Source organism: Melanotaenia boesemani, chromosome 13 (genome assembly GCF_017639745.1).
Source record: "Melanotaenia boesemani isolate fMelBoe1 chromosome 13, fMelBoe1.pri, whole genome shotgun sequence".
In the NCBI taxonomy this organism is placed as follows: domain Eukaryota; kingdom Metazoa; phylum Chordata; class Actinopteri; order Atheriniformes; family Melanotaeniidae; genus Melanotaenia; species Melanotaenia boesemani.
In genome coordinates, this window is record NC_055694.1 from 5582137 (window position 1) to 5609141 (window position 27005).

Below are 27005 nucleotides of genomic sequence, written 5' to 3' on the forward strand. Positions count from 1 at the left end.
CTCTTTCGAAACCATGGATCCATTTTTAAATTCTGCACATTGATCTTTGCCTAAATTACTTCACGTTGCTTTTAGGATTGTTCATCTGGATACACTCGTACAGTAGGAGGCTTATACCTGGGACACTGTGAGCTCTGTGAGTGCAACGGCCACTCCGACTCCTGCCACCCTGAGACCGGGATCTGCACGGTATGAATCGTGAGAGGAGTGTGTGACAGATATTAGCCTCTAGATGAGATGATGAGATGGACATATGGGTAAACACAGTGTGCATCTCCTTGCAGAGCTGCCTGCATAACACACAGGGGGAGCTGTGCGAGCAGTGTGCCCCCGGCTTCTTTGGCGATCCAACTGTTGGTACTCCAGAGGACTGCCAGCCATGCGCCTGCCCTCACACTGACCCAGACAACCAGTAAGTCCTGGCACACATACCGAGAGCTCACATTCCATCTCCAATTATAGCTCCGGACAAGTCTGTATCCTGCTCCACTGTTTACAGAAAAGACCCAGTCTTCTCATTTCTGGAATTCAGATTCCTTCTTTTTTCTTCTTCTTTTTTTTCTTGTCTTTGTTTTTGGGGGGAGGGTTAATAAAGATTTTTTTGTTTTTTGTTGGTACCTACCTTACTTTAATAATTATGGTAAGGATTGGTTTGCAGGTCCGATCATATATTTCAATATATTACTTTTTCTTATTTATTTATTTTATTATAATATGTTTTTTTATTATTATTTATTTAGTTATTCATCAACTCTCTGTCTTTTTCTGTAACATATAACAGGTTTTCTCCGACCTGCGAGAGCCTTGGTAATGGGGGCTACCAGTGTAGTGCTTGTCAGCCTGGATACACCGGCCAGTACTGTGAACGGTAACGCTGTTCATTCTCCTGATGTGGATCAAAAGGATTACTACAGAATTTATAAAATTACATCTGTTCGCAGGAGCATGAATTTTACTGAAAGTTAAACAAAGATAAACATTGTGTTTTTGCTTTCATTAGCTGTGCTCCTGGATATGTCGGCAACCCACAGGCGAGAGTGAAGTGTCGTCCGAGTGATGGTAAGACACAGAAATATGAATCCAGATTTTTACCAAGGAGAAATTCACATACTACCCTTGAAATTCAATCTGTCACACACATTTCTGTTGAATTAGAAAGACAGGAAGCGTCTCTCGTGGAGGCCAAATGTTTTCTGACATTTGCAGAGTAAGCTATTTGTTCATTTTGTTGTAACTTTTGCATGTAGCGACTGCAGCCTCCCTGGTGGTGAAAGTTTATCCAGAGAGGTTTGTGACGTTAGAGGGCAGCGTCGTCACTCTGCGCTGCCAAGTGTCCGGATTTCCTCCACACTACTTCTACTGGTCCAGAGAGGACGGGCGGCCCATCTCCACCAGTGCTGAGCGACGCTACGAAGGTCCAGAAAAACATGCTGAAACTTGTTCTGTCAAATCTTTCTTTAAATTTGAGTTTCTTTTTCATTGAATACTCAGAATGCTCACAACTCATCTGTGCATACAGGAGCAGAGCTGCACTTCCCCAGCGTCCAGCCGAGCGATGCCGGCGTGTATATCTGCACCTGCCGCGACCAGCGCAGCACCAACAGGAGCCATGCTGAAATTGTTGTCAGAGGTGTGTGTGTGTGTGTGTGTGAGACTCTAATTTTACATTTCCAGGCAGTGTTTTTCCTTCTGCAGGATTCCTAGTACCTATATTCAGAGATCACATATGTAATGACTTAAACTAGGCTTGTACTCCTGATTTGAGACCCATGAATAATCTTGAAGGGATCTATGAAGGAGAAATAAAATACATCTGCAGCATAGAAATACAGGACGCTGGATCCAACACATCCAGCTTCATCCACCACTTTAAAACACACTCAGAGAGGGTTGTCACTGTAATATGAAAGCTAACATTTGTGTCTATGTTAGCATCTGTACTAGCACCACAGTGGCATAAATGTTAGCTTGTTGCTACTTTTGTACAAAAAGTAATGTTAACTGCATCAGACTGGCTTCACTGAATGTGTTTAAAAGAAGAATGAGACATTTCCTGAACACAGTGGGTTGTTTACTGCTGGCTTTGCCATGACCCAAAAACATTAAACTGAGACTAATAAACCATCAGACCCAATATAAACAACACAGTTTAACTGAGTCTGTTTATTGGAAAAATGGGTTGGAGTTATTGCTGCTTTAGTGGACCTGGAAGTATTTATCGATAGATAAAATATTGTGAAAGTTTAACTTATTTTATTTTCTATTGAGTTCACAATAAGTCATTTGAAGCTATGGTTTTTTTTATATGTGTACACACACATGCCTACTTTTATATTTATATATATACATATGTATATATATTGTTTTCTGGAAAGTTTGAGCTTTAATTTGAAATGGTTTCGATTGTTACAGTGGAAATTGTTGTCAGGTTATTTGAACTTTTTAACAGTGAATGTTACTGTTCCTGGATTTCATCAGGTGGCTCATCTAAACCCATTGAGGTCACAGTCGAGGAGCCTAAATCTCAGACTGTCCGGGTCGGGTCTACTGTCAGCTTTATCTGCACCGCGAAGAGCAAGGTAACGCCGATCTGCACCTGTCGTTTCACTTGGTGATTTTTCCTTTTCTTTTTTTTTGATTTGTGTTTGTCTGCTCACCCTTTCACAGTCGCCAGCTTATACCCTGGTATGGACCCGAACTGGTAATGGGAAACTTCCCAACCGGGCCATGGACTTCAACGGCATCCTGACAATCCAGAATGTCCAGCCCGAGGATGCAGGCATCTACGTTTGCACGGGCTCCAACATGTTCGCCATGGACGAGGGCAAAGCCATCCTCTACGTGCCAGGTTTGTGATCCTCGGCACAGCATCCCACTACCCATCACCCCCTGCTACCATCCCAGCTCTGGCCCCTGCAGCCCCCCCTTCCCCTTCTGCAGCTTGTAATGGTGCATGCTTCTCTGTTTGACTGCATTTCTCACTGTGTGATGTAAACTCTCAGCTTTGGGTTAACACCATAATAAGCTTGCAAGTCTAACTCTCAATGCTGTTGTGCTCTGATTTCAGCACAGACAATCTGCTTGTTAATGCTTTTTATTTTAACTTGCTGCCTTGTTTGTCTCTCATCGTTGGACTTTTCTGGAGTTTATATGAAGAAATACAGCTTGTTGGTTGGGTGATAACTAAAACTGTAAACCACAAAATTTCCAGAAACATTAAGGGTTGAATAAACAGTTTAAAGTTTTTCTAATGAACACTCCAAATCAACACTGTCTTTGTCTTGTGATTTGTGAATAAAGCTTTCCGACAACAATCTACTGAAGCTACTATAGGTTTTGTGTTTTTCACCTGGGCTGAATTAATCGGTGGTGGTTCCATTGTTTCTTGATCACTGATGGATCTCAGCGCTAGTGGTGCTAGCAGGGTGCTGGATTGTGGTGTAGGCCTTAAACTTTGGGCTCCTGGGCTCCTCCTGCCTGAGCTGTGGGGTACGATGATGAGGAAGGTGGGTTGCTACGTGACACTGTGACTGACATTCAAAGAGGACTTCAGCATATCTGCATCAATGTGGGAAAAGGAAGAAAAACACTTTTTTTTTATTTTATTTGAGTTGCTCTGCTACTATACAGTATTCCTTCTAGAAATTACCACTTGTTGTTACCTTCCTCATCATCCTGATGATGAGTGTTAATGAATGAAATGGTGCTATTACCCATGCAGTTGGTTAAACCTGTGGTTAAACGTAGTTAAAATCCTGCTGTAATATTATTCCTTCATTCCTGTGTCAGAAAAAATGAGCTCAGTTTGTTTTTAAATGTATATTTTTTCAACAAATGGTAAATGTTTGTGATCTGACTTGAAATGCTGAAAGAAAGGAAAACATCAGAATTTTGTTGATAATTGGCTACAGTTTTATTATATTTTTTATGTTCTTTAATGGACTGAAATTAAATGGTTTAATTTTTTTGTTTTGAGTTTGAACGAACTGGCCGTGTGAATGCAGTTACGTTGCATGATGTATGTTTACATTAAGTGCTTTTTTTTACTACTATATATCAGTAAGAGAAATCACGGGTCACATTTAAAATAGTTTTTTTTTCATTTACCCTCACCACATTTTATTTTTTTCATTTATATTGATTCAAATGCTGTTTTAATTGCAAATGCATTTTTTATACATGCGTATATCTGTTTAAACAACACTAAACTGATGCAATGTACCTGTCACCTTGTAATGTATTTATCTGAACTGTGAAAATATTTTGTGGAAAGAAAAAAAAAAGGACAAAAGAAAGAAAATCTGATTAAAATATCAATAGTCCAAAGTGATTTGCTAATTACTGGGTGGAGCTTAATTAGCTGATCGGTTCAAGATAACCACAAGCTGTATATCTGCTTTTTAACAGCTGAGATAAAAGAAATGTTTAAAACAGCTTACCGCTACTAACCTGCATGTCTGACGCGAAGCTGCTCCGCATACAGTGCCTCCATCTTTCCTTGTGTTGTTGTGCAGTTCTTGCAATCAGCATATGTGTTTGTTTCTGCATCCCTGTGAGTTCAAAACAGTTTGAAGTGTTATTTTTTGTCTGTTACAAATGTTTAAAGCATATTTTACAGCCGTGCTTAGTTAGCAATGGGTTTGAAATTAGTTTAAAATAGGGATGCACCGATACCACGTTTTTTCAAACCAAGTACAAGTACTTACATTTGAGTACTTTCCAACAATGATATGAGTACTAATAAATCCCATTACAGTTTACTGGTAAAGAGTGTGGACCAGAATCTCACTGACGACTTAGTGGTTCATTAAGTGATTTATTAAATGGGTCATCTTGAGACCATTCTATACATGTAAGGCTTGAAAACTGTCAGAATCTTCATAATTAAGGAGGATAGAGATAAGGCCTAATTTAATATGGCTTGAGTAATAACTTTGTTCTTTATGCATTAATCCTACAGATTATTCACTAACATGTTCAGTTTGACAGGTCTAGTTTTTCACATTGGTATTAGGTTCTGGGGTACTGGAATACTTTTATGAGTACTCAGTACGAGTACCCGGACATGGTATTGAACCAATATTCGATGCTGGTTTTGGTGCATCCCGGGTATAAAATAACCTACAGCCACAAATAAAAAGTTGGAATGATGTGAAATGTGCAAAAAATGGCTTTTAGTTAATTTCAGACAGAATGAACCCAAGATATTTCAACTTTTGATTTTATTTAATATACATCCATACATCCAACAAATTCAATTATAAAACAATCATAATTTGGAGCAAAAGCCTTTACAACTGCATCATCATGCTGCCATTACTCCTCACAACACTGACTAAAGTTTTGGAAATCAACTGATGTTTCAGGTGTTTGTTTTTATTATTCCTGCAAATGTGTTTTAAGGCAGGATTCTCCATCCTGGTCTTCGCGGGTTGGTATCCTGCAGGATTTAGAAGTTTCCCTGCTGCAACACACCTGATTCATACTCAGATTTGTCTGCTGATTACCCGTTGGTTTGAGTCAGGCGTGTTGCAGCAAGGAAACCTGCAGGACACCAGCCTACGACAGGACTGAGGATCCCAGTATTAAGGTGTGCAGCAGAACTGTCACATTTTTTCATTTAAAAATGATTTGTTTTCTGTGTCTGTGAGAGCTGCAGGTGGGTAGTTCAGCTCTTACTCTTCTTTCTCAGCCATGCCTTCGTAATGTGTGCAGAACGTGGTCTTGCTTTGTATTATTGACACATGCAATGGATGTCCCTCAAAAACATGTGCCAGCTAAAATTGCATGCATTTCTCTCCACTAAGCTGCTATAACGAAAGTGTAAATGAGCTTTTCCAAAGGTGCAGATATGGCCCCAAACCACCACAGAGCCTGTTTTTTTTTACTTATCACTGAAAGGAGTCTGGAAAGTCTTTTTTATCTTGAGTCCAGAGCAGAAAAAGATGCTGAATATTGATTTTTCTCACAGTCTTCTGTCTGATCTTGGATGCTTCTGAACCCAGAGGACTTGACCTCTAGACAAGGTTAACACACAATGCTTTTGTTTTCAGAGGCATTTGTCCATGTACTTCTATCTTGTGAAGCTTGACAAGTAGTTATAGCAGCTATTGATAAAAGTCAGTTACTGATGCAATGTTGTTTGATGATGTTCGTATTTACCAAGAAAAATACAAAAACAAAACATGAACTATCTTGGTTGAAGCAAACAGCCTCTGCTTACTGAGTCTGGTTCTATTGGAGGTTTTCCTTCCTGTTAAAAGGGAGTTTTTCCTCTCTACTGTTGCCTGCCGCTTTCTGCATGCTAAGAATGGAAGATTAAATTGTAGAGAAGAGCTGATGCAATCTGTTGGTTTCCTTAGCTATTGAACAATTTTTTTATGAATTGGCTTATATGAACACAACTGTTATCATCTAGACTAATGTTGATCAGGTAACAAATGTGGTTTAATTGGATTATAAGTGCCTTCAGATGACTTAAAAATTATACTCAATTCAATTAAATTAGATTCATACTGTCTGAAATTATATAAAAGCCTAAATGAATTAATCTTTTTTTAACACTTTTTTTTTTATTTGTGTTTAAAACCAACACAATTTAATACTTTTTTTCTCAAGGCATATCTCTCTAAGGTAAGTACAAACTGAATGCATGAAAGGATGAATTCAATGGCACCAATGTAATTGAGTAATTTCTATAGAAGTAGAAAAATGAAGACAAAGTGGTGCCAGATGAATTAAGCTTCAGGATTTTTTTAGCATGTTGCATGGTCTGTACTGGACAAAAAGACAGCGTGCAGAGAAGGATCCACTGTAAGTGTCTCTGGGGGAGATGGGCGGTGCAGTAAACTGCTGTTACTTTGGAGATCTGACCTGTCAGTTTACCTGTCCCCCTCCATCCCTGCCTCTCTCCTTCCTCCATCTCCAGAGGCCTCACAGACTCAGATGTTTTACACAGCCTATGAAATGTTTGAAGGACACAGAAAGCGTAAGTCTGCATGGTTTCCTCTCTGCTGGGCTCCCTAGTCGGACCCGCCGCGCCCTCTCTTGTCATGCATGCACTCATCTTCCTCAGCCTGGATACACTATTGGCCTGCTAATGCTCATGTACCATCAACCAAGCAACAACTCTGAAGGCTACTGTGCATACAAAAGCCTGGTGTCTTTGTGTGTCATTCAAAAGAAAAAAAAAAGTGAAGATGTTAAGATGGATTTTTGTCTTCGATTGGCGTCAAATCCTCTAAGTGTACATGAGCATTTCTGGTTCCTACCTGATCCTTTGGGTTCATTGGGGTCCATTTCGCCAGGAAAAAGTGCATGTTTATTCTTATTGCACCTTCTCATGAAAGACGAGTCTACTTTCCATCTTTGTCAAGATCTGCAACTTCTACACCATAAAAGGAGGCCTTACTGTAAAATAGGCTGTTATTCCTCTCAGACCTGCTACCATAAACAGCCAACAGTTCAGTTACTCAGCAGAAGTAATTTAATTGTGGTGTGGTGCAGGAGAAATGTCCATGCAAATGGATATTTGAAATTTTTGTAAGGAAAACTCCACAATCCGGAATGGGACATGCTGCTTCAACTTTGTCCTCTTTCTCTGCACTGCACTCTCTTTCCAGTAAAAACATGCTGTACTGGAAAACCACTGTCCTCTGGGCTTCAAACATCATAACTGTGCTTAATACATCCCATTACAACCTCATTACATCATAAATCACAACATTATATTATACTGTGTGTATAAGACTGGTGTCTAATTTAGCTTTTTAGGTCCAGAACCTCTCTCAGAAAAATGGTTGTATTAAAACCAGGAAAAAGAAATCAATGATCTCAACTCTATTATTTATTATCTCAAAATAAACCAATACTAAAGCTTCTCAGAAGATGACTCTCTCACACACCCATGAGTGAAATTTCTCAACATCCCCTGAATGCATTAGTGCAAAATTTGGTCTGCACATTTACTTACCTCACAGTCCAAATTACAGGTCATTAGATCACAATTTAACTCAGTTCAATAATTAGATTTTTTTTTTTTAATCCAAAAGTTGTTTAACTTAAAGTTATTCTATCATCTGCAGCTACACTGTTAAATGCTAATTAGGAAGTGTTATCATGCTAATTTGCCAAACTTTAAAATATTAGCTGTTTGTTAGCATTGTTAAAATTTAATCTTAATAAATAAAATTATATTAACTGTCTTTGTATTTGTGTCAAGTCAAAAATGTTTTATATACCTCAAAACATGGACAGCAAAAAGCTTTCTTGGATTAATATCTGTTGTAGTATTAAAGTGAATAATTCGGGCAAATATTAAATAAGTTGCATCAATATTTTGGGATCTATTTCTGATTACGCTTATTCAACCATGGATCTAAATTAAAAGGGAAAAATTTCTAAACTCAGCATCAAAGTTATTTAAAAGTTACAAAAGTTAGTAAACTTAATATTCTTTAATCTTCAGGTATTTATTGTCTTGAATGCTAATTCGGTTAGCAGGTTTTAGCATGCTAACTTGGCAAACTTTAGAATGTTAGCCGTTTGTTAGCATTGTTAGCATTTAACCTCATTTTAGTGTATGGCTCAAAGTTCCAGCAGCATAAATAAAATTATATGAACTTTTCTTGTGTTTGCGTCAAGTCAAAAATGTGTTTAATACCTCAATAGATGAACAGATAAAAAACTAAAAAAATATATATATCTTGGATTGATACCTATTGCGGTAAAACAATGAATAATTCTGTTAAAACAGATACATCAGTACCTGTGTGCTAGGAAATAGCTTACATTCAATCATGGATCCAAACTAAAGTGTGAAACTCACACACAGCATCTCATAAATACTACACTCAGCATAAATGTCATTCTTAGATGTTAATGTCCACTTTAAAACACACTTTTAAACGATCCAGCATTTTAATTTGTGTAAGAAAAATTGGTCAACTTGAAATTATTCCATTATTTTCAGCTATACTTTGTGTTCAAATCTAATTAGCAGTTGTTAGTATGTTAACTTGTTAAATTTTAGAATGGTTGTGGTTTGTTAGAGTTCACCTATAGATGAATAATATGGACTTGCAAATATGCTATCTGTGCAAAGGATGATAGTAATAGCAGCATTAATAAAATTATATTAATCATCCTTAATAATTCTTAAGCAAGGATCTATTTCCTAGTACACTCATTCAGCCATGGACACAAAGTAATAAGGAAATGCCTCTAAACTCAGCATCAAAGTCATTCTTAGATGTAAGTGCTTAGTGTCACATTTGCTCAGTGTCCCATGATGAATCCTCCCTCCACCCTGGAGAGTTGGTGTCATTAAGGTCAAAGAATGAAAGCACAACCCAGGGCACAACAGTCTCAGAGGTTTTCAACTTTCTTGGATAGCTCTGCTCTGAAAGATGTCTTTCTTCTGCTCTGCCACCCTGGGATCATATTGGACTGAATGCGTAGTCTAAGCAGCAAGCCAAACTGGCTCAGACAGCAACACGCCCTGAGGCCATGCCAAGGACTGCCTGCCACATCTCATCTGTTTTGTCTGCACCGAGGATTTCGGCTGCCAAGTTTAAAGGAGGGGGCAGAGGCAGAGGCAATCACTCACTCTCAGTATGCTCAGTGCTCTTTGATGCCCACAGCTAATTTCAAGCTGACACAATGGCCAAAACAGTGATTAAAGACTCCTAGTCTAGTCTAGGTTTCATACTCTGCTTCACCTCTGCAGTGAAACCACCCTACCTTATCACGCTTTATTTCCCCATGTTAAAGCCCCACATTAGAGCTTTGTTTGACTGTTGTGTCTCCCTGTGCAGCTGCAGAGGGGGCCCAGCCTGTGGCCACCATCACTCCCTCAGTCCTGAACGTCCAGCAGGGCCAGCGAGCAGAGTTTCGCTGCACTGCGACTGGAAACCCAACCCCAGCCATCGAATGGATCGGTAAGGAAGTGATTTTGCTTTATAGCATTTGGTGCAGACCTTCTGGGGATTCAGACAGAGACAAACTCTTTTCTAAATCTAAGAGAATTCAGCGAAAAAGTGATCCATACCTGCATTTGAAACTAATAATAACTTTATGGGATTGCTACAGGAGGTCCAGGGAACAGAATGAGTCCCAGGGCTGTCATACGAGGTGGTCTTCTGACGTTAACAGCGGTGGACTCGGCCGACGAGGGAGACTACACCTGCAAGGCCTTGAACACTCATGGCGAGCACACAGCGAGGGCTTCAATTTTTGTCCAAAGTACGTATTTGTGAGAGTGCATGTTGAAAGTCATAAATCTGTCTTCACACACAAAATATTGAATAAATTATTTGATTTTAGGGTTTTATGGCTTAAATCAACTTAGTATATTTTAAAGAGAGCTATACAGGTCTGTTGATGTCATAGACTGCGTTACTGTCTTAATTTGGGAATGGAGGTTGTAAAATATTTTCTTAAAGCTGTTAACCCTGACTTTATTGTGACTGTGAATGATCTTGGCGCCTTTCTTTGGTTAGAATCCAACCCAAGTGGCCTAGGCACCCAACCCCAAGTCCAAGTCAGTCCCCAAAATGTTGAGGTCCATGAAGGCGAGACCTTGAGGTTGTACTGCAGAGCGTCAGGCTCACCCACTCCAAAGCTCACCTGGCTGAAAAACGGAGGACAAATCCCTCCACAGGTGAGAGATCTAATGCTGTCCCTAAATGATGAACTCAGCATGGATCATTGAAAAACTATGTGTAATAATGTTCTCCTGTGCTGTATCTTTACTTATACCTCAGGGTGTGTCCAGTGCCGATGGTTATTTCATCAGACTGTTTTAACGTTTTTGACCATTTACCCTTATTTTTCCCTCCCTTCTGTTTATCTCCTCCCCCTTTTTTTTCTTTTATCCTGCCCTGTTCTGCCATTTGCTCAGGCCATTCCCTCTCACGGTTTCCATCAGTTTAAAAGCAACAGTCTCGATGTGTTACAGAGACGTATTGAGGAGCTGCAGGTCTGTCCATCTGTCTGCTGTCTTATCTGTCCTGTCTCATACTTCACATCCATTGTCCTCGTCTTCAACGTCCACTAAGTGCATGATCAAACATGTCCTTGATTTACACCTGTAAATTGTGATAACATCACAGCTGCTCAGTCAGTCCATTCAGAACCAAATTCTGGGTCTGGTTGACCTCCTGCATGCAGTACTTATTTCTATGTTGCGTTATATGAATAAAGATGTCCCATCTTGTCTCGTTTTGTACTGTCCACATCATACCATCCTCGACATGTTTGGGTTCTCGGCTCCCATCATGAACCCCATCATTCCACTGAGTGTATTAACAGCACTAAGTATACAGCGGGTACTGTAGGTATTTCATAGAGTGTTTTGCTCTGTGCTAGGCTCAACACGCTGCCCCCCCACCCTCATCCCAAAGGGGGAGGTAAAGCAGGGGTTGTGTTAGTCTGGCTTCTGCGCGGCCCTCCTCGGGTCTGCGGGGGCTTCAGGGCCTGTTTAGTTCTGCCTCAGAGAACCACAGCGTTGTGTCAGCCTTTCCCAGGGGGAGCTGGGCTCTGCCGTGCGACCACGCAGAAATTCTGTATGCTCTAGCAAACGGCTTGCTTTGAAAACCCGTCAATGGGTTCAGACACACATTGAAGCTGGGCCCGCCTCAGCAACTGCTCGGTTTAGCATCCCTCACGGTTGAATAGGCTGCAGCTAAGCAGCTTTGTCCATGGATGTCCCAATGCAGCCCCCCTCCCTCCGATACAGTAATCCCTCCCTGGACCCTCCCCTCTCGATTCCCCTTCCCTCTGAGGTGTTTCCAAACTTAATGCAAGCTCATTTTCAGCCTTGCTGGACTTCTGTCTTCCATTTGCTTTTAGTGTATGAACAGGTCAAGTTGTTGAGTTGAGATCTGATGAAACTGATTTGGGTTCATAACGTCTTTGAGAGATAATCGTGTAAAAAAAGAAAAAAAAAAAAAGATAATACATCCTTTGTTAATCTAAAGTTGTATTAACCTTATTTCAAGATCAGATGTCCTGATACATAAAACCTTAAACCAGAAAGAGGATCTACTTTCACCACCTCACCACATCATCCTCAGATTGTGACTTTTGGTTTCATCCTGTTCTGAAACACTCACCATGTTACTTCTGCTTCCAATCAGTTTGTCTCAAACTGTCCTACAACTTTCCTAATTCCTTCATCTTTTAGATAGTCATCAGTCATTTATTCTGTAAGAATAAACATAATGATATAGCAAATTTAATCATCACTGATCATTGCAAATGAATTAATTATAACCCCACCACTCATTGTAGAACTGCAGGTCCATCTGAATGCACTCTTTGATGGACAGTGTCACTGAAATCACAAACAAAAGAACAAAATGTCACAATAACCACTCTTGTCTTGTCCTAAAGGTCTCACTTGTAGTGCTTTTGTGTTGCTAGCAGCTAGTTATGTCACCATGTCAGCAATTCTGTATTTTGTGCAGGACCATGAGGTGGGTAAGTGTTGTGTTTTATATTAAGAATCAGATCAATATCTGTTGCTACGGTGCAGATGGAATGAGTACTGCTGTCTATCATGGCAGACGAAATATGTTTGCAACTGTGAAGAGTTACTGATTCTGCAACTTCTTCATTTGTCCCTTTCCAGGCCCGGATGGACCGCACCGACATCGGTACCCTGCTGATCCCTAACATCAAGATGTCCGACTCCGGCACTTACATGTGCATTGGCAGCAACAGCATCGGCTCGAGCAGCGCTCCCATTAAAGTCAATGTGCTCAAAAGTGAGATGGTTTCTGTGTTCCTATGTTGTAGTTGTTTGGATCTAAGGTTGCAGTTTTTGGTTTAAACTGAAAAAATGCATTTGTGCTTTTTCTTTAGCAGCCGATCAAAGCGCTGCACTCATCAGCATCCAGCCTTCGCTAGCTGATGTCCAGGAGGGCGAGAGCCTGGATCTCAACTGTTTTGCTCATGGAGATCCTCCACCAAGAGTCACTTGGACAAGAGCCAGTGGACGCCTCTCTTCCAACCACCAGGTAATCACACAACGCCTTCAATGTACAACCCTATTTTCAACTCTTCACCATTTTGGGACATTTAGAAAAATAGTGTTGATTAAAGTAAAATGAAAACTTAAATTGCAGGATTTCATCACTGATCTATTGATTATAATTACCTGTTAAAAAATGAAAAAAATCTGTAATAAATAACTGGAAACTTTAGGATGTGACACAGCAGTGTATAAAAAATTCATATACAATTTGATGAGGAAATTCACTCCTTTGGTTCAGGTATACTAAAAGAAACACTATATAACTTTCTGACCTTGAACATATGTGTTTCTGGCTTGTTTTAATGGTGCAGTGACTTCTATTATGTACATTCCCGGAGCCATCATTACACCCAAGCCTGAGAAACCACAGTTCAAAACTTATTTTCCAGGACATTTCTCAACATTTTTGGAGCATTTTGCTCTCATCACACTCCAGCAACTGGATGTTAACACACTGGGCGTTGTGAATGTTCACCATTTCTGATTCATCCTTGAAACACAAGAGGGAGCGAGGAAAACAAAGAGAGAAAGGGACAGAGTAAGAGATAAGGCAAGAGTCAACATCGGACTTTTACAGGCTGGAGAGATCGCGGAGAAGAGACTGGATTCAAGACAGATGTCAAATCAGCTGTTGTTAGGCTGCACCTTAGTCAGAAAATCTTCCAAAATTTAGATGTGCAGCTTTAAAACTACTTATATTAAAAAAAATTAAATAAAAATTAACTCTCCATCTAAAAATTCAAGCTAAACTTAATTCACCTAAAGGGAAAAAAAACATATTAGGAAGATCCAGAAACATAGCTGCTTTATTTTTGCCTGACTCCTTTAAGGTGGACTGAGACCAGTCAAAACTGGAGATTTTTTTTAAAAGTGATGGATCCTCCAGACTTAATTGAAGGGATCGTTTAAGCTTCTTATCAGTGCAAAGTTTGCCACTGGCCCGATACATTTAGTGTCACCTAGGCTGCCTTCTGACAGGAAAGAAGTAGCATGACCGCATCACTCGGGTGCTGGCCTCTCTACATTGGCTTCATGTTCATTACAGGACCCAGTTTAAAATGTTATTACTTTTATTACTTGTCAGGATTTTATTACTTATATTTATTGGTCTTTGAGACTCCACTTGTACAAGACTTTGGTGAACCGTGGTTAATTTAGAAATTTAAAGTCTAGCATCTGTAAGAGCATTGAGATGTACCAGTTCACATGGCGTAGATAAAATGCACATCTCTGAAGGCACTGTTCATGCTGCCATCCAGGAATCCAGCAACACAACATGTTTGACAACAAATGCTAAACTGGAATCTAAACACTGACATTACAGCCTGTTTTTAGTGCAGTCTTGGATCTGGATTCATCTTACGGTTCATTCCACACAGTTCCTCTCTGTGGTTTTAGAGTCAACCTTTAAGTGTTGAAGAATTTTTCAGTTTTACCTAAATTTAAATGTTGTATTTCACAATGGACTTATTTTCTCTGTAATATTGGTAATATTAGACTTTCACAATCAGTAGCTCGATTAACATGCTTCTGGTATTTTGCATGCAGCTAAAACAGCTCCATCCTGCAGAGAAAATGATGTGTAAAGGGCCTTGTGGTATGTTTCAACAAGATATTAACTACATGCTTTTAACTGCTGTAAGTCATGAGGTGAAACTGCCTCAGCTCAGACTCGTTGTTCCACAGATGCTTAATCAGATTGAGGGATTTGGGACTGGCTTGTCATCCTCCCTTTTGGCTTCCTGGTGCTATTGCTTCACTTGGTAAATGGTAAAAGAAATTCATTGCGCCGGTGTGGGACATTTTTTCATATTGGCCACGTGTGCACTCTGACAACTCTGTCTTCAAAGCCCGACATACACAGTATCATGTGACAAAACTAAAATGTTTGCACACTGTTAGGCTCTGAGTTTTATTGAAGAGAATATTTTGGTCAACAAGATGCAAAAAAAAAAAAAAAAAGATATTCTGGAGCTCGACAGTGTGCAGCCCTTCCTTTGTTGTGGCTGTTTTCGACACAAACCTCTCAATTTGTGCATATTCATAAGGATTGCTTGCTCAATATCAAGCTGCCAGTTTCTGCTTTGTCACCAAATCTTAACCAAGTATTTCAGTCATGATGAATTAACTCTGGTCAGTCAGGTGTTTCCATAGATTTCTTCTGCATGTAATTAAAATGATGAATCTTCTTGTGCGTGGACTCATTCCTTCTTGTAGGTTCTGGGCAGTCGGCTGCGCATCTTGTCGGCTACTCCAGATGACTCGGGAGAGTACATCTGTCGAGTACAGAGTAATCATGGCGACCCTGGGAACTCGGGCTCTCATGTCCATCAGGCCTCCGTCTCTGTGTCTGTCACTTCAACCTCCATAGGTAACTATGTCTGACACTTGAGGCTTCATACAGGTGATGTCTTTATTTGATCTTTTCCAAGTGTTTGATCTCACGGTACTCTTCTGTACTTGGAGACAGCTGCATTAAACTCAACTATGACTGTGTACGTGAGTCAGAGGCAGGGCATTACATCGTAGGGTGTTGCTCACATTCTCACACTTCTTCTCCTCATGAGTGAACTTTCCAGGGTGACCTCAGATCAAATGATTTTGCTCGCTACTGTCCCATGATCTCATCCTCATTCATTCTTTGCTGGAGTTGCTTTTTTAATGGCTGCCACTGCAGCCAATGGCCACACTAAAACGGCATCTGTTACTGGGAAAAATGCACATCACCTAAATGAAAGAAGATTGTTCTATTTAAAAGTGAACCCCAGTCCAAATTGCTGGTTTCTGCTGCTGCAGGCCCACAGAGCCCAATCATCGGCATTGAGCCCCACAGCGCTGCAGTTCGAGTGGGGGAGTCGGCCAGCTTCCGATGCAGTGTGTACCGAGGAGCCCAGCCGGTCAGACTGGAGTGGAAACTAGCCAACAACCAGCCGCTGCCAGGTAACAGCCTAACACACACGGCTCCAGAGGGACAAACCTGCTCAAAAGATAAAATGAATTTCATGTTGTCATCAGTTACACATAGTTATTTCTGAAAGCATGAAACTCATTCCACTGCCAACTGAGAGTTTTTCTCAAATCTCTGTCTTCTGGTAATTTACACGACTACAAGTTTGGATGGAACAATGAATGATTTAATGTCGTATGAGATGTCGTTACATGATGCAATTTTCCTCTGAGATTTACACCCACATTTGTGGAAAGAAATGAATGTCTTCAGTGAAAGCACATCAATGAATGAATGAGAACCCTTAGTTTCAGGGAACCAGCAATGTGGTTCCCCCATTTATTTCTCAAAAAAAGAGGCCATGGGCTTCTGTACATAAAAATCTGCAATACAACCATATTTTAAAACATATGACTTTAGTCAAAAAATGAAAATGTTACTTGGTAGGTCACACTGGGTACATCCTATACGTTTTTGTCGGTGCATTGTTTAGTTTAGTGAGGTCAGAAAGCTGGTGCAGCTATGTTGGTGGAGTAGTCCTTGTATATCCTGGTAATCGTGATTTTTCCTTCACCATTTTAGCAGATAGATACTGTAGATACTTTATACATTCCAGCAGCTCACAAATTTACATATGCACATATTTACAATGAGATAAGTAATTTGTTAATGAAACATGTCTGAAAATTGTCACAGTGCAGATGATTTGTTTTTTTTTTTTTTTACAAAAAGTAAGGTTATATGTTGATACTTGATTTAATGTTAGCTTAGCCAGAATGCATCATTTATGACAAGAAGCTAGCTAAAGAAAGCATAAAGTCATGTTTGCTTTCAGTGTGTGGTGGGTGGTCTGGAGTTCTTGGGTAGCTGTATGAAGGGGGTCTTTGAGAAAAAAAAGATTGGGAACCACTGTCTTAGAGGCCTAGAGAAACCAAAACCTGTTTTAACATAACATGAACCTTATGAACCTTCAAATGTTCCTTTTCAGACCACAGTTTTCCCAGGTTAAGCTGTATTATCCTTCCTGTTTCCAGCTGTCTCCTGCATCATAACGTATCATTTGCCCTCTCTTTCCTACAGATAATGCCAAGGTTGGCCCTGATGGTACTGTAATTACCATCACCAATGTTCGCCCTATGAACCATGGTGCCTACCGCTGTGTGGCGAGCAACCTGTTCGGAATCACACACAGCATAGTGTCTTTGATTGTTAAAGGTAAGCTTCATCCATGTCAGTATGAATTTCAGCCAACACACATTCAAACTTCTAATAGAAGGGTTCCCTCCAGTGGCTGATCAGATATCAGCCAAGATATTATTTTGTTATCTGGACCTTCAGAGTCTCCTGTGGCCAGAGTCACCCCTGTTGGTCCTGTGCGGGTCAGAGTCGGGGAACCCGTTAACCTGGAATGCCAAGCTTCAGGAGAGCCTCGCCCGTCAGTCTCATGGCACAGGCTGGATAACAACCGTAAGGTGATTCTGAGCAGTCCGGTGCCCATGGACTCCAACGCCGTCATGCAGGTGCAGCATTTAACACGTTAATTTAGAAGCTTCTATGTTGCAGGTTTTTCAGTTGCAGGACTGAAATTTGGATTTTATTGCTTTGTTTTGTGTGTTTTTTTTTTAGATTCTTGTTGCACGTCCGGAAGACAGTGGCACATATGTGTGCACAGCACGCAACATTGAGGGCACGACTGAAACCAGAATAGAGGTCAAAGTTGAGGGAGGACCCCAAGTACCTACACCTCCACGGGCCTCTGTTCCTGAGCCACTGATGGTTGTGGTAGAGGGCCAGACTGTCACACTGCGCTGTGAGGCCCATGGTAAAACCTGCATGACGTTTAGACTGGTTTTTTAGTTGTTTCTTTTCCTCTCCCTTTTTGTGTCAAGCGACATAACTCAAAGAAAAAATGAAAACGTGTCATTGTAAAGGAAATGTGTCAAGAAAAATAACATTTTAGCTGAGTAAACAGTTTATCTAGGGTTCCCCAATCTATCTCTTTATAGGATTCCCCTCTCCAACGATTAGCTGGTCCAAGCTGCGCTCCCCTCTGCCTTGGAGACACAAGGTGATCAACAACAACCTGGTGCTGCCCGGCGTCGGCAGGCAGGACTCTGGGGAGTACATCTGCAGTGCCACAAACAATATGGGCACCACGGAAGTCACCATCACGCTGGATGTGGAGAGTGAGTTCTGTCATCAAACTTCTCCGGTATTTTAAAAATGTACCTTTCACATTTGTTAAGAGAACATGTTTACCTTGCTTTTTTCCCCTCTTCCTCTAGCTCCTCCTTATGCCACTTCTGTACCTGATGATGTGGCTGTGCGGGTTGGCGAGGTGGTCAGGTTGCAGTGCCTGGCCCATGGCACCCCCCCTCTGACCTACACCTGGTCTAAACTTGACGGAAACCTCTCTCCAAGAGCTGAGGTAAATGGAGGAGATCTCCAGATCAATCTGGCTACCGCTGAGGATGCTGGGAACTACAAGTGTGTGGCCAGCAACAAAGTGGGCAACAGTGAGGTGGTAGCTAAAGTCACTGTCAGATGTAAGTTTTTTGCACATCTTCAGCTGACTGTTGTGAAATATTCCTCCCACAAATCAGTTTTCTCCAATAAAAAGTATCTCTGTGGCCCCCTTCTGTAGCCCCGTTGGCAGTGCGTGTTGCCCCTCAGGTTGAGGTGAAAGCCCAGGGCAGCGCTGTCGAGTTCACCTGTTCTGCTGCAGGTGGTGTAGAAACAAAGATTGAGTGGCTCAAGGAAGGAGGAGCCCTGCCACCAAACCACCACATCAAGGATGGAGTGCTCAGGTGACAACAAGCAAGACAAAAATTGAATTTATTCTGTTTTATTCAGGGCAGTTTAATGAAGTGAATTCAAAGCATATAAAATATATTTAGCAGAATTTGCACATTATTTTCACCTGCAGGTGTATAATTGTATCACATGGAGTGTGAATTGAAGAGTTATTAGCTTGTTGATATATGTGAAATGTTGCTTTTCTCTGTAGGATTGAGAACCTGGAGCGGAGCAATGAAGGTGTTTACATCTGCAGAGCAAGCAGTGTGTATGGTCAAGCACAGGACACTGCCAGGCTGACCATCCAAGGTCTGTTACAGCTGCTACATGGAGGAAACAGTTTTAAAAAAAAAAACAGCCATCACGGCCTTCTGACAGAACTTTTGGAAGTCAGATTAGAGGCATAAATGGAAGCAGTTTCCACACAAAAATCTGTTTAAAATATTACTTTTAGACTCAGTTGACTTATTTGTTTTTTCTAAAGCTTATAGTGGATTCGAAAGGCAGTGTTGTTGGTTTTATACAATAAAACTGCTTAGTTTCTAGCATTGAAGACAAACTTTTACATGCACAGTGGATGACTGAATGAATGTTTTGTGTCATGCAATGCATTGTGATGGTAGATTGAATTTATATGTAACTGCTTGCAGCACAACAATCAGGGACCAGAACGTTGTAGCCATTTCTGTTGGATCTAATAGCCCCTTAGTCCTAAGTGCTAATAAATGCAATTATTTATCTTTTCTAAATATTAATGTATGTATACAATGATTCAAATGGATGTATAATATGTAGTTTTCTGTTAATTTGGAACTTCTTAGGTAAATTACTTTTTTTTTTAATTTTGTTTCTAGATTCTTTTTCTATTCAAAGTAGAATCAGTGTTAGTTTTTCTTCTTTTGGATCTACAGTTGGATCATCTTCCTCTTATTTGCAAAGAAAACCAGTTAATTACATCACATCTTGAAGGCTGAGGGATCATGTTTGGTAGCTAAATGTCAGAGTGTGTGACAGCTAATGAAATATGATGTTTTGACCACTTTTTGTCATTTAAAAAGTATCTTTGTTAGTTTTTTTTTTTTACTTTTTCTATCTATCTATCTATCTATCTATCTATCTATCTATCTATCTATCTATCTATCTATCTATCTATCTATCTATCTATCTATCTATCTATCTATCTATCTATCTATCTATCTATCTATCTATCTATCTATCTATCTATCTATCTATCTATCTGTCTGTCTATATATTGGAAAGCTTATGTAAAGTGTTTTATTCATTATTCATTAACTAATTCTTCTTCCCCTCCTTACTTGTCTTTTCTGTAGCCCTGCCAAAGGTAATGATTAACGTACGTACCTCGGTGCAGACTGTGATGACTGGGAACTCTGTGGAGTTTGAGTGCCAGGCTGTTGGTGACCCTGAGCCCACAGTCCAGTGGAGTAAAGTTGGCGGCTCTCTGCCGGCCCACATCATGGTGAAAGGCGGCATGCTGAGGATCGATCAGGTGACGGAGACCGATGCCGGCCAGTACCGCTGCACGGCCACCAACGACGTGGGTTCGGTTCAGTCTCAAGTGGTCCTCAACATCCAGTGTAAGTCTAGAGAGGGATATGCTTTGTAATTATACATGCACTGGTAAGCGTGTTGATTATTTGGCTCAAAGTTTAGGTGCTCTTTTACTCATATTTTGAATTGTTTGTGTTTCTGCTCAGCTCTTCCTCAAATTGCTGCACTGCCTGCACAAACGGAGGTGACGATTGGGTCTGATGCAGTCTTGTCCTGTGTGGCCTCAGGATATCCTATGCCTGAAATTAAATGGTCAAAGGTAACCATGATTTTTTTCAGATATAGTGTTTGTTTAGGAGCTATTTCTTAAAACTTCATTGCATCTTATTTTGCTTTAAGAGTGTAAACATAAATATATGACAAGGGAACAAATTAAAGAAAAACCAAAAGCCCTGGTTTGCGGGGTATTTTGCGTTTGGGTCTACTGTCCCGTCAGAAAAAAGTCACCATGAATATATGGAAAGTCAGGGTGTCAAGCTCCGGTCCTCATGGGCCGCAATCCTGCAAGTTTCAGATGTCTCCATGATCCAACACACCTTACTGGAATTTAACCGCTCTCTTCAACAACTTGTTGTCAATGTCTGCCCAAATGTTGACCCATCAATCTGAGTCTAGTGTGCTGCAGCAGGAAACCTCCAAAACCTGCAGGACAGTGGCCCTTAAGGGCCAACTTTTGACACCCCTGATTTAAGTAGTTATCTTTATTTAGTGGTGTAATAATGCTTGTTGAAGTGGGGACTCTTAATTTTATTTTATATTATTTTATTTTGCACTTATTCCAGTAGAATAAAATAAAGTAAGTAAGACATTAGTCTAATTTATGTTGAAAATATTTTTTAAATATTTTATTTTATTTTATTTTTAAAGTACAATAAATTTATTTATGTTTCAAATAGAGTAAGATATTTTATTTTATTTTAAAAATTCTTTTAAAATATTTGAATTAATCCGATTTTTTTTTTTTACATTTTACAATATAAAGTATTTTAAACATGTTTTAAGAATATCTTCTTATTTTATCTATTTGAATTTTGAAGTATTTTAAGGCTACTAAACATGCTATTATTACATAATAGCATGTTTAGTAGCCTTTAAAAATAAGTGTTTACACTTTTCTTCAGCTGTTTGATGGTTATACCAGTGTAGTTACCAGTCGGTGGAATTCTGGCACAAACATGTCAGACAGACAGCACTGTTTTGTAAGAACGGTGTTCCATCTCTCCATCCAGAGCTCCACACAGCCTTAGCAGCTGTGTTTCTAGGATACCAAGCTGTGAAATGTCATGAAAGGACGGTTTAGTCCTTCATTCATGTCAAAAATAGATTAGAGTTGGTTGAGTATGCATTTAATTTTTTTCTTTGTTTTGTTTTTATTAGATTTGTTGCACCATAAAGTCTTCTATCCTGTAATGGTTGCACTGTTGCTGCAACATATGCCCATTTGCTAGGACTATACCATTATTTGTTTCCCAAATGCAAAGAAGGAGCCTTCCGTAGCCTAAAAACTGTTTTTCTTTCTGTTTGTCACCAACATACTGCAATTTTTACATCTGTTTCTTTTTTAAGATGGAAGGAGAGTATGCTCCTAAGTGTTTCCAAGAGGCCAACCTGTTTACAGTTCCACGGATCTCCCATGAGGATTCTGGCACATATATCTGCACCGCCTCTAACAAACACGGCAAAGTGGAAGCCTTCACTAAACTCGAAGTCCACGGTTAGTTTTAAAAGTGCTGGGTACAACAAGAAAGGGTGTTAAAGGTTTACACTGAACTGCCAGTATCTAAACATGCCGTGCTTTTTGCAGAGAGAGTGATGCCATACTTTGCCCAGGAACCATTATCGTACCTCACCCTGCCCACCATCAAAAATGCCTACAAAGCTTTCAGCTTGAAGATCAACTTCAGGCCTGATAACGTTGACGGTAAGAGTGTGCATCCTTAAATTTGCTTCACAGTGAATCGTTTATGTTCATTTATGTTTTTCCTTCCTGTTTGTCCTTCATGTAATGTTTTTTTTTGCTTTCTGTACCATTTGTGTCATATGTTTTTAATATTTCCGATATGTACTTTCACTTAATCTTCTGTTCCTTCCTTCTTTCCCACGCCTCACCCATGTGGTGGGAAGGTCTCATAATCTACGCTGGTGAGTCTCAGGTGGATGAGGCTGATGTTGGCAGTTCTGCTTTCTGGCTGCATCAGATTTTCCCCCCATCATGCTCAGAGCTGATTTATGGGCTGTGAAAGAGATGCAAGATGATGCATGGCCAATGTTTTCAGTCATGATCACAAAGCTAAATTTAACAAAAGAGATATATCTACTTTAATTTTCTCTTGATTAGAATCAATGATAGGTTACCCATAAGGCCTCAGGACATCATGCACGTCAAGTCAAATCAAAGTTTTTTAAGTACAACTTTTCTATTAGCTTTTGCACATGTGTTTCACTATGTGTGGGGGCATCACAAGCAAAATAATTACTACAGGAGAAATATTTTCCTATTCCCAGTTTGTTTCTGACAACTTGCCTGTGACATGTCCCGATGAGCATGTGCTGCTCATGTATATGACGCATGTATATTTCCAGCATGTGAAGAAAGACAAAACTGAGATTAGCAGTACGCTGTGACTGGTTGCATTTCGCAGCCCAGTGACTGGATGGCAGACCATAACATGGCTTTGGTTGGCTTTTAAATCTGCGGCATCGTGGCATGCTGCTTTATCATCTGGCTTTTTTAAGAGTTCATGCGTGAATGGATTTGAAAACAATGTCCATCCTAACAAGTCACTCGAATCAAATCTAAAACTCTCACGAGGTAATCAGATGATAACTCTCCCACCACATACAAGGGAAAAGCAAACATTTACTGACTTATTAAGATGGATATTATCATACTGTATACATTTAAAATCAGCTATGTGCTGGTACTGATTACTTTGTTTGGCTGGTATAGGCATGATCCTCTTCAATGGACAGAAGAGGACAACAGGAGCTGATTTTATCTCTCTGGGACTAGTAGGCGGCCGCTTGGAGTTTAGGTCAGGACTCTGAAGTTCTCCTGCTTTGAGTGACTTAAATAAATATAACATGATGAGAGCTGTATGAGTTGAGAAATCTGTGTTATCTCAGGTTTGACGTGGGCTCCGGCATGGCCACCATACGTGATCCTAACCCCATTAAACTGGGAGAGTTCCACACAGTCGAGCTGTATCGCAACCTCACCCAGGGGCATATCATTGTAGACAGAGGGGAGCCCATCACTGGCAGCTCACAGGTACTGTCCTGTCAGTCCAAAGCTAATTTAAATAATAAAGCATGTGCATTTTCTTCATTTAGGACAGTTAAGATGACATTTTCTCTGTCAAACAGGGCAAGTTCCAAGGCCTTGACTTGAATGAGGAGCTTTATGTGGGTGGATACCCCAACTACACAGTCCTCGCTAAAACTGCTGGCATTAAGACTGGTTTTGTGGGTGAGACTGGACACTATTTCCACCTTGACAGAAATATAGAGCTCTAAAAGAACATTTTTGTGAGATATGAATTGTCCTTACTGAATTTTACACAGGTTGTATCCGTCAGCTGGTCATCCAGAGAGAAGAAGTCATCTTTAAAGACCTGGACCGCAGCTCTACTGGTGTCACAAACTGCCCCACCTGCAAAGATCACCCATGCCAGGTTGGTTTAATCTGTCCACAGTATTTTCTTTTAGCGTGTTTTACTCCATCATGTTCTGTAACTTTATCTTATGTCCTGATTCAGAATGGAGGGAGGTGTGAGGATTCAGAGGCTAGCTTGTATAAGTGCAGCTGCCTCAGAGGATTTACAGGCAGTAACTGCCAGCACCACTCGTCTCTGCATTGCCACCCAGGTACATGTCAACTAACCACTCAAGCACGCCTAAGCTAACAGGAAGTATTCTCTCTATTTTTAACCTTTTGCAACTTTAACCCCTTCAGAGGCCTGCGGACCAGACGCTACTTGCATCAACCGCCCCAGTGGCCTGGGCTATGACTGCCGCTGCCATCTTGGCAAATTTGGAAATAAATGCATGGACGGTAAGACAAGATGTTGCTCTTATGTTTCATAAAAAGAATAAAATATGGTAATATTTCAGCTACTTTTCAAATATTATTGGTAAAATGAGTTGACTGATTCTCACCAGGGGAACTGGTGGCAACGCCACTGTTTGATGGTGAGGAGTCATACATAGCTTATCCTCCCCTGACCAACATCCACGATGATCTTCGTGTGGAACTGGAGTTTAAGCCTCTGGAGAGAAATGGCCTAATGTTCTTCTGTGGAGGCAAAAAAATGAAGGTGGAGGACTTTGTGTCAATTTCCATGAAGGAGGGACACGTGGAGTTCAGATATGAACTGGGCACTGGTAAAGTAAACTTTTCATATTTGTACATGAGAAAACATCTCCCTTACTGAACCTTTTGTGTTAATAGTTCCTTTTTTTGTATCTTTCTTGACTCTCAGGACAGGCAATCCTTCTCAGTCCCGAGCCAGTCTCTCTGGGCCAGTGGCACAGAGTTGTGGCCGAGCGAAACAAGAAAGCTGGCCACCTCAGGGTGGACCAAGGCCCCGTGGAGAGGAGGACATCTCCAGGAAAAGCCCAGGGCCTCAATATCCACACCCTTATGTACTTGGGAGGAGTTCCTAATATAAACATCCTGCCAAAGCCTGCTAATGTCAGTGACATGTTTGAGGGCTGTATCGGAGAGGTGAGATCTCCCTCAAGAGAAGAAGAAGGAAAAAAAAATGAGGTAGTTGAATATTTTGCACAGTCTGGAAGGTTAAACTTGCCTGCACCTCCTGTGTAGGTTTCCATCAACAACAAGAAGGTGGATTTGTCCTACAGCTTCACGGAGAGCAAATCCATTAGCAAATGTGTGGACAGCAGCCCCTGTGACCGCCGGCCCTGTCTGAACGGGGGCGACTGCATGTCTAGTGCTGAATATGAGTACCAGTGCCTCTGTAAGGATGGATTTGAAGGTTAGTAATCAAAAGAAATGACAGAGCAAGTAGCAGATCTGCCAGTTTTCCTCTTTTTAAGGCCTGTACTTGTTCCAGCTTACCTTCATACCAAAACCTACTGATGATTAGCTTCATGTTGCAATAAAAATACAGCTTGTGATGCATCATAATGAAGATAAATTCCCTTGACTTCCACAGGTGAGCGCTGTGAGGTGGTCAAAGACGTGTGCCAGGCCAACTATCAGTGCCAAAATGGTGGCAGCTGTGTCAAAGGCCAGTGTGTGTGTACACCTGGGCACACAGGTCTCAACTGTGAGGAAGGTAAGTATGAACAAAACTAGCCAGAAACAGCAGAGTGCAAGGCCATATGTGTTGGTATGTTCTGTTAACTTCTACTAATGTGTTTTCAGTTGCAGCCAGTTCTTTAAAAGCAAAACACATCTTTTCCTTACACACGTTACCGAGTCCATAAATCGAAATGCTTTGAACAAAGATAGACATGATCAAAGCAGAAACACTGAGCCAAACACACACCCCATATGACTCTGATTTTCGACAAAATGAAGCCCATCTAATTTCAGACAGCTTACAGGTCACTTCCCGCATTTTATGGCATGTTGGGAGGGATAACCCTAAATGATTACACGTGTCTTTCTCCTGCACTCTCATGGCTGTATCCTGCACACACAGGCCAGGTGCTCAACCCCGAGGCCCCGTGGAATTCAGAAGCTAGCGAGGCAAATGGTACAGTATCTCAATATTAAGTCTGCCTGACACGACCGTGACTAACAGGGCCCCCGCTGAGTCTGAGGGGCCCCCACGTCTCGTCCAAGCTCAACCTCAACTGTCTATTGCCTAACACATACGTACGCATAAATATAAACCATGCATCTGTTTTCAACTGGCACCTGAGGCGGTTACCTCCTCCGGAAAGGAGAGGGGAATTCTGCATCCAAACCAAAAGGTGGCAGGGGGGGGTAGACTGCAGCCGGGAGGTAAACAGACTAATACGGCCTGCTTTTGTACTCACAATGCTGTTTTCATGCAGGAAATGGGAGAAATGTGGAATTTCCCCCCCTTTTTAATTTTTTCTTTCTTCCTGCCTTGTCGGTGTCTGTAAAATGGCTACTCACAAAACACAATCTTGTTTCCTTACACTTAAAAACTGCCTGTCTTACACATAAAAACAAACACTTTGTGTTTCATTGAAACAATGTCAGACAATTCTGTTGGCTTCATCCAGACACTTTTACTAACAACTTCACCACCTGAAAGAAAACAATGGTGCAATGGTTGTTCAGATGAGACGTATTCCAGGCATATTCTGTACTCGGTGTGGCGTGTACATGCATGGGAACGTGGTTATGGGTCAGTTTAAGTCTGATCTCTGAGGGACTGAGAGGTCAGTGATGCTGTAATAAGTTACTTGCTCATGTGCATCGTGGAGTTTTGTACTGAAGCATTTGCATATTGGTTATAGGCACTGATTTGGGACTTTTATATTTCATTACAGAAATGTTTTTATTGTGAGACTTTGTGACTTTTGAGAGAAAAATATACTATATGTCACCTCATACAAATTAAATCTGGTATTACCAAAAGATGGGTGACCAGTTAAAGACAAGAAACAAGTAAAAACGTCTCAGTGAGGTTTTGGAACATCCCAAGTTATTGT

At 40.7% G+C, this 27005-nt stretch overlaps 1 protein-coding gene across 10 annotated transcripts in view; it reads left to right on the forward strand.

Annotated features, from left to right (window-relative positions):
* Positions 1-27005, forward strand: part of hspg2 (heparan sulfate proteoglycan 2) — a 120796-nt gene that overhangs the window by 87990 nt on the left and 5801 nt on the right. For 3 of the 10 annotated variants that reach the window (XM_042003593.1, XM_042003599.1, XM_042003598.1), the window contains 40 exons: positions 76-189; positions 285-412; positions 782-868; positions 1001-1059; positions 1248-1415; positions 1520-1630; positions 2479-2579; positions 2668-2848; positions 6929-6988; positions 9816-9938; positions 10090-10242; positions 10500-10660; positions 10901-10978; positions 12632-12767; positions 12865-13019; positions 15254-15407; positions 15833-15976; positions 17064-17198; positions 17322-17503; positions 17610-17805; positions 17990-18169; positions 18269-18529; positions 18628-18790; positions 18991-19088; positions 20111-20377; positions 20498-20610; positions 21918-22065; positions 22156-22272; positions 22476-22493; positions 23302-23386; positions 23478-23622; positions 23718-23820; positions 23916-24025; positions 24110-24218; positions 24307-24405; positions 24513-24734; positions 24833-25077; positions 25177-25348; positions 25529-25651; positions 26021-26074. In XM_042003593.1, the coding sequence (XP_041859527.1) occupies positions 76-189; positions 285-412; positions 782-868; positions 1001-1059; positions 1248-1415; positions 1520-1630; positions 2479-2579; positions 2668-2848; positions 6929-6988; positions 9816-9938; positions 10090-10242; positions 10500-10660; positions 10901-10978; positions 12632-12767; positions 12865-13019; positions 15254-15407; positions 15833-15976; positions 17064-17198; positions 17322-17503; positions 17610-17805; positions 17990-18169; positions 18269-18529; positions 18628-18790; positions 18991-19088; positions 20111-20377; positions 20498-20610; positions 21918-22065; positions 22156-22272; positions 22476-22493; positions 23302-23386; positions 23478-23622; positions 23718-23820; positions 23916-24025; positions 24110-24218; positions 24307-24405; positions 24513-24734; positions 24833-25077; positions 25177-25348; positions 25529-25651; positions 26021-26074 (5458 nt within the window). The remainder of the gene's footprint in view (positions 1-75; positions 190-284; positions 413-781; positions 869-1000; positions 1060-1247; positions 1416-1519; positions 1631-2478; positions 2580-2667; positions 2849-6928; positions 6989-9815; positions 9939-10089; positions 10243-10499; positions 10661-10900; positions 10979-12631; positions 12768-12864; positions 13020-15253; positions 15408-15832; positions 15977-17063; positions 17199-17321; positions 17504-17609; positions 17806-17989; positions 18170-18268; positions 18530-18627; positions 18791-18990; positions 19089-20110; positions 20378-20497; positions 20611-21917; positions 22066-22155; positions 22273-22475; positions 22494-23301; positions 23387-23477; positions 23623-23717; positions 23821-23915; positions 24026-24109; positions 24219-24306; positions 24406-24512; positions 24735-24832; positions 25078-25176; positions 25349-25528; positions 25652-26020; positions 26075-27005) is intronic. The other 7 variants (XM_042003596.1, XM_042003600.1, XM_042003597.1 and 4 more) reach the window with 5 other exon arrangements.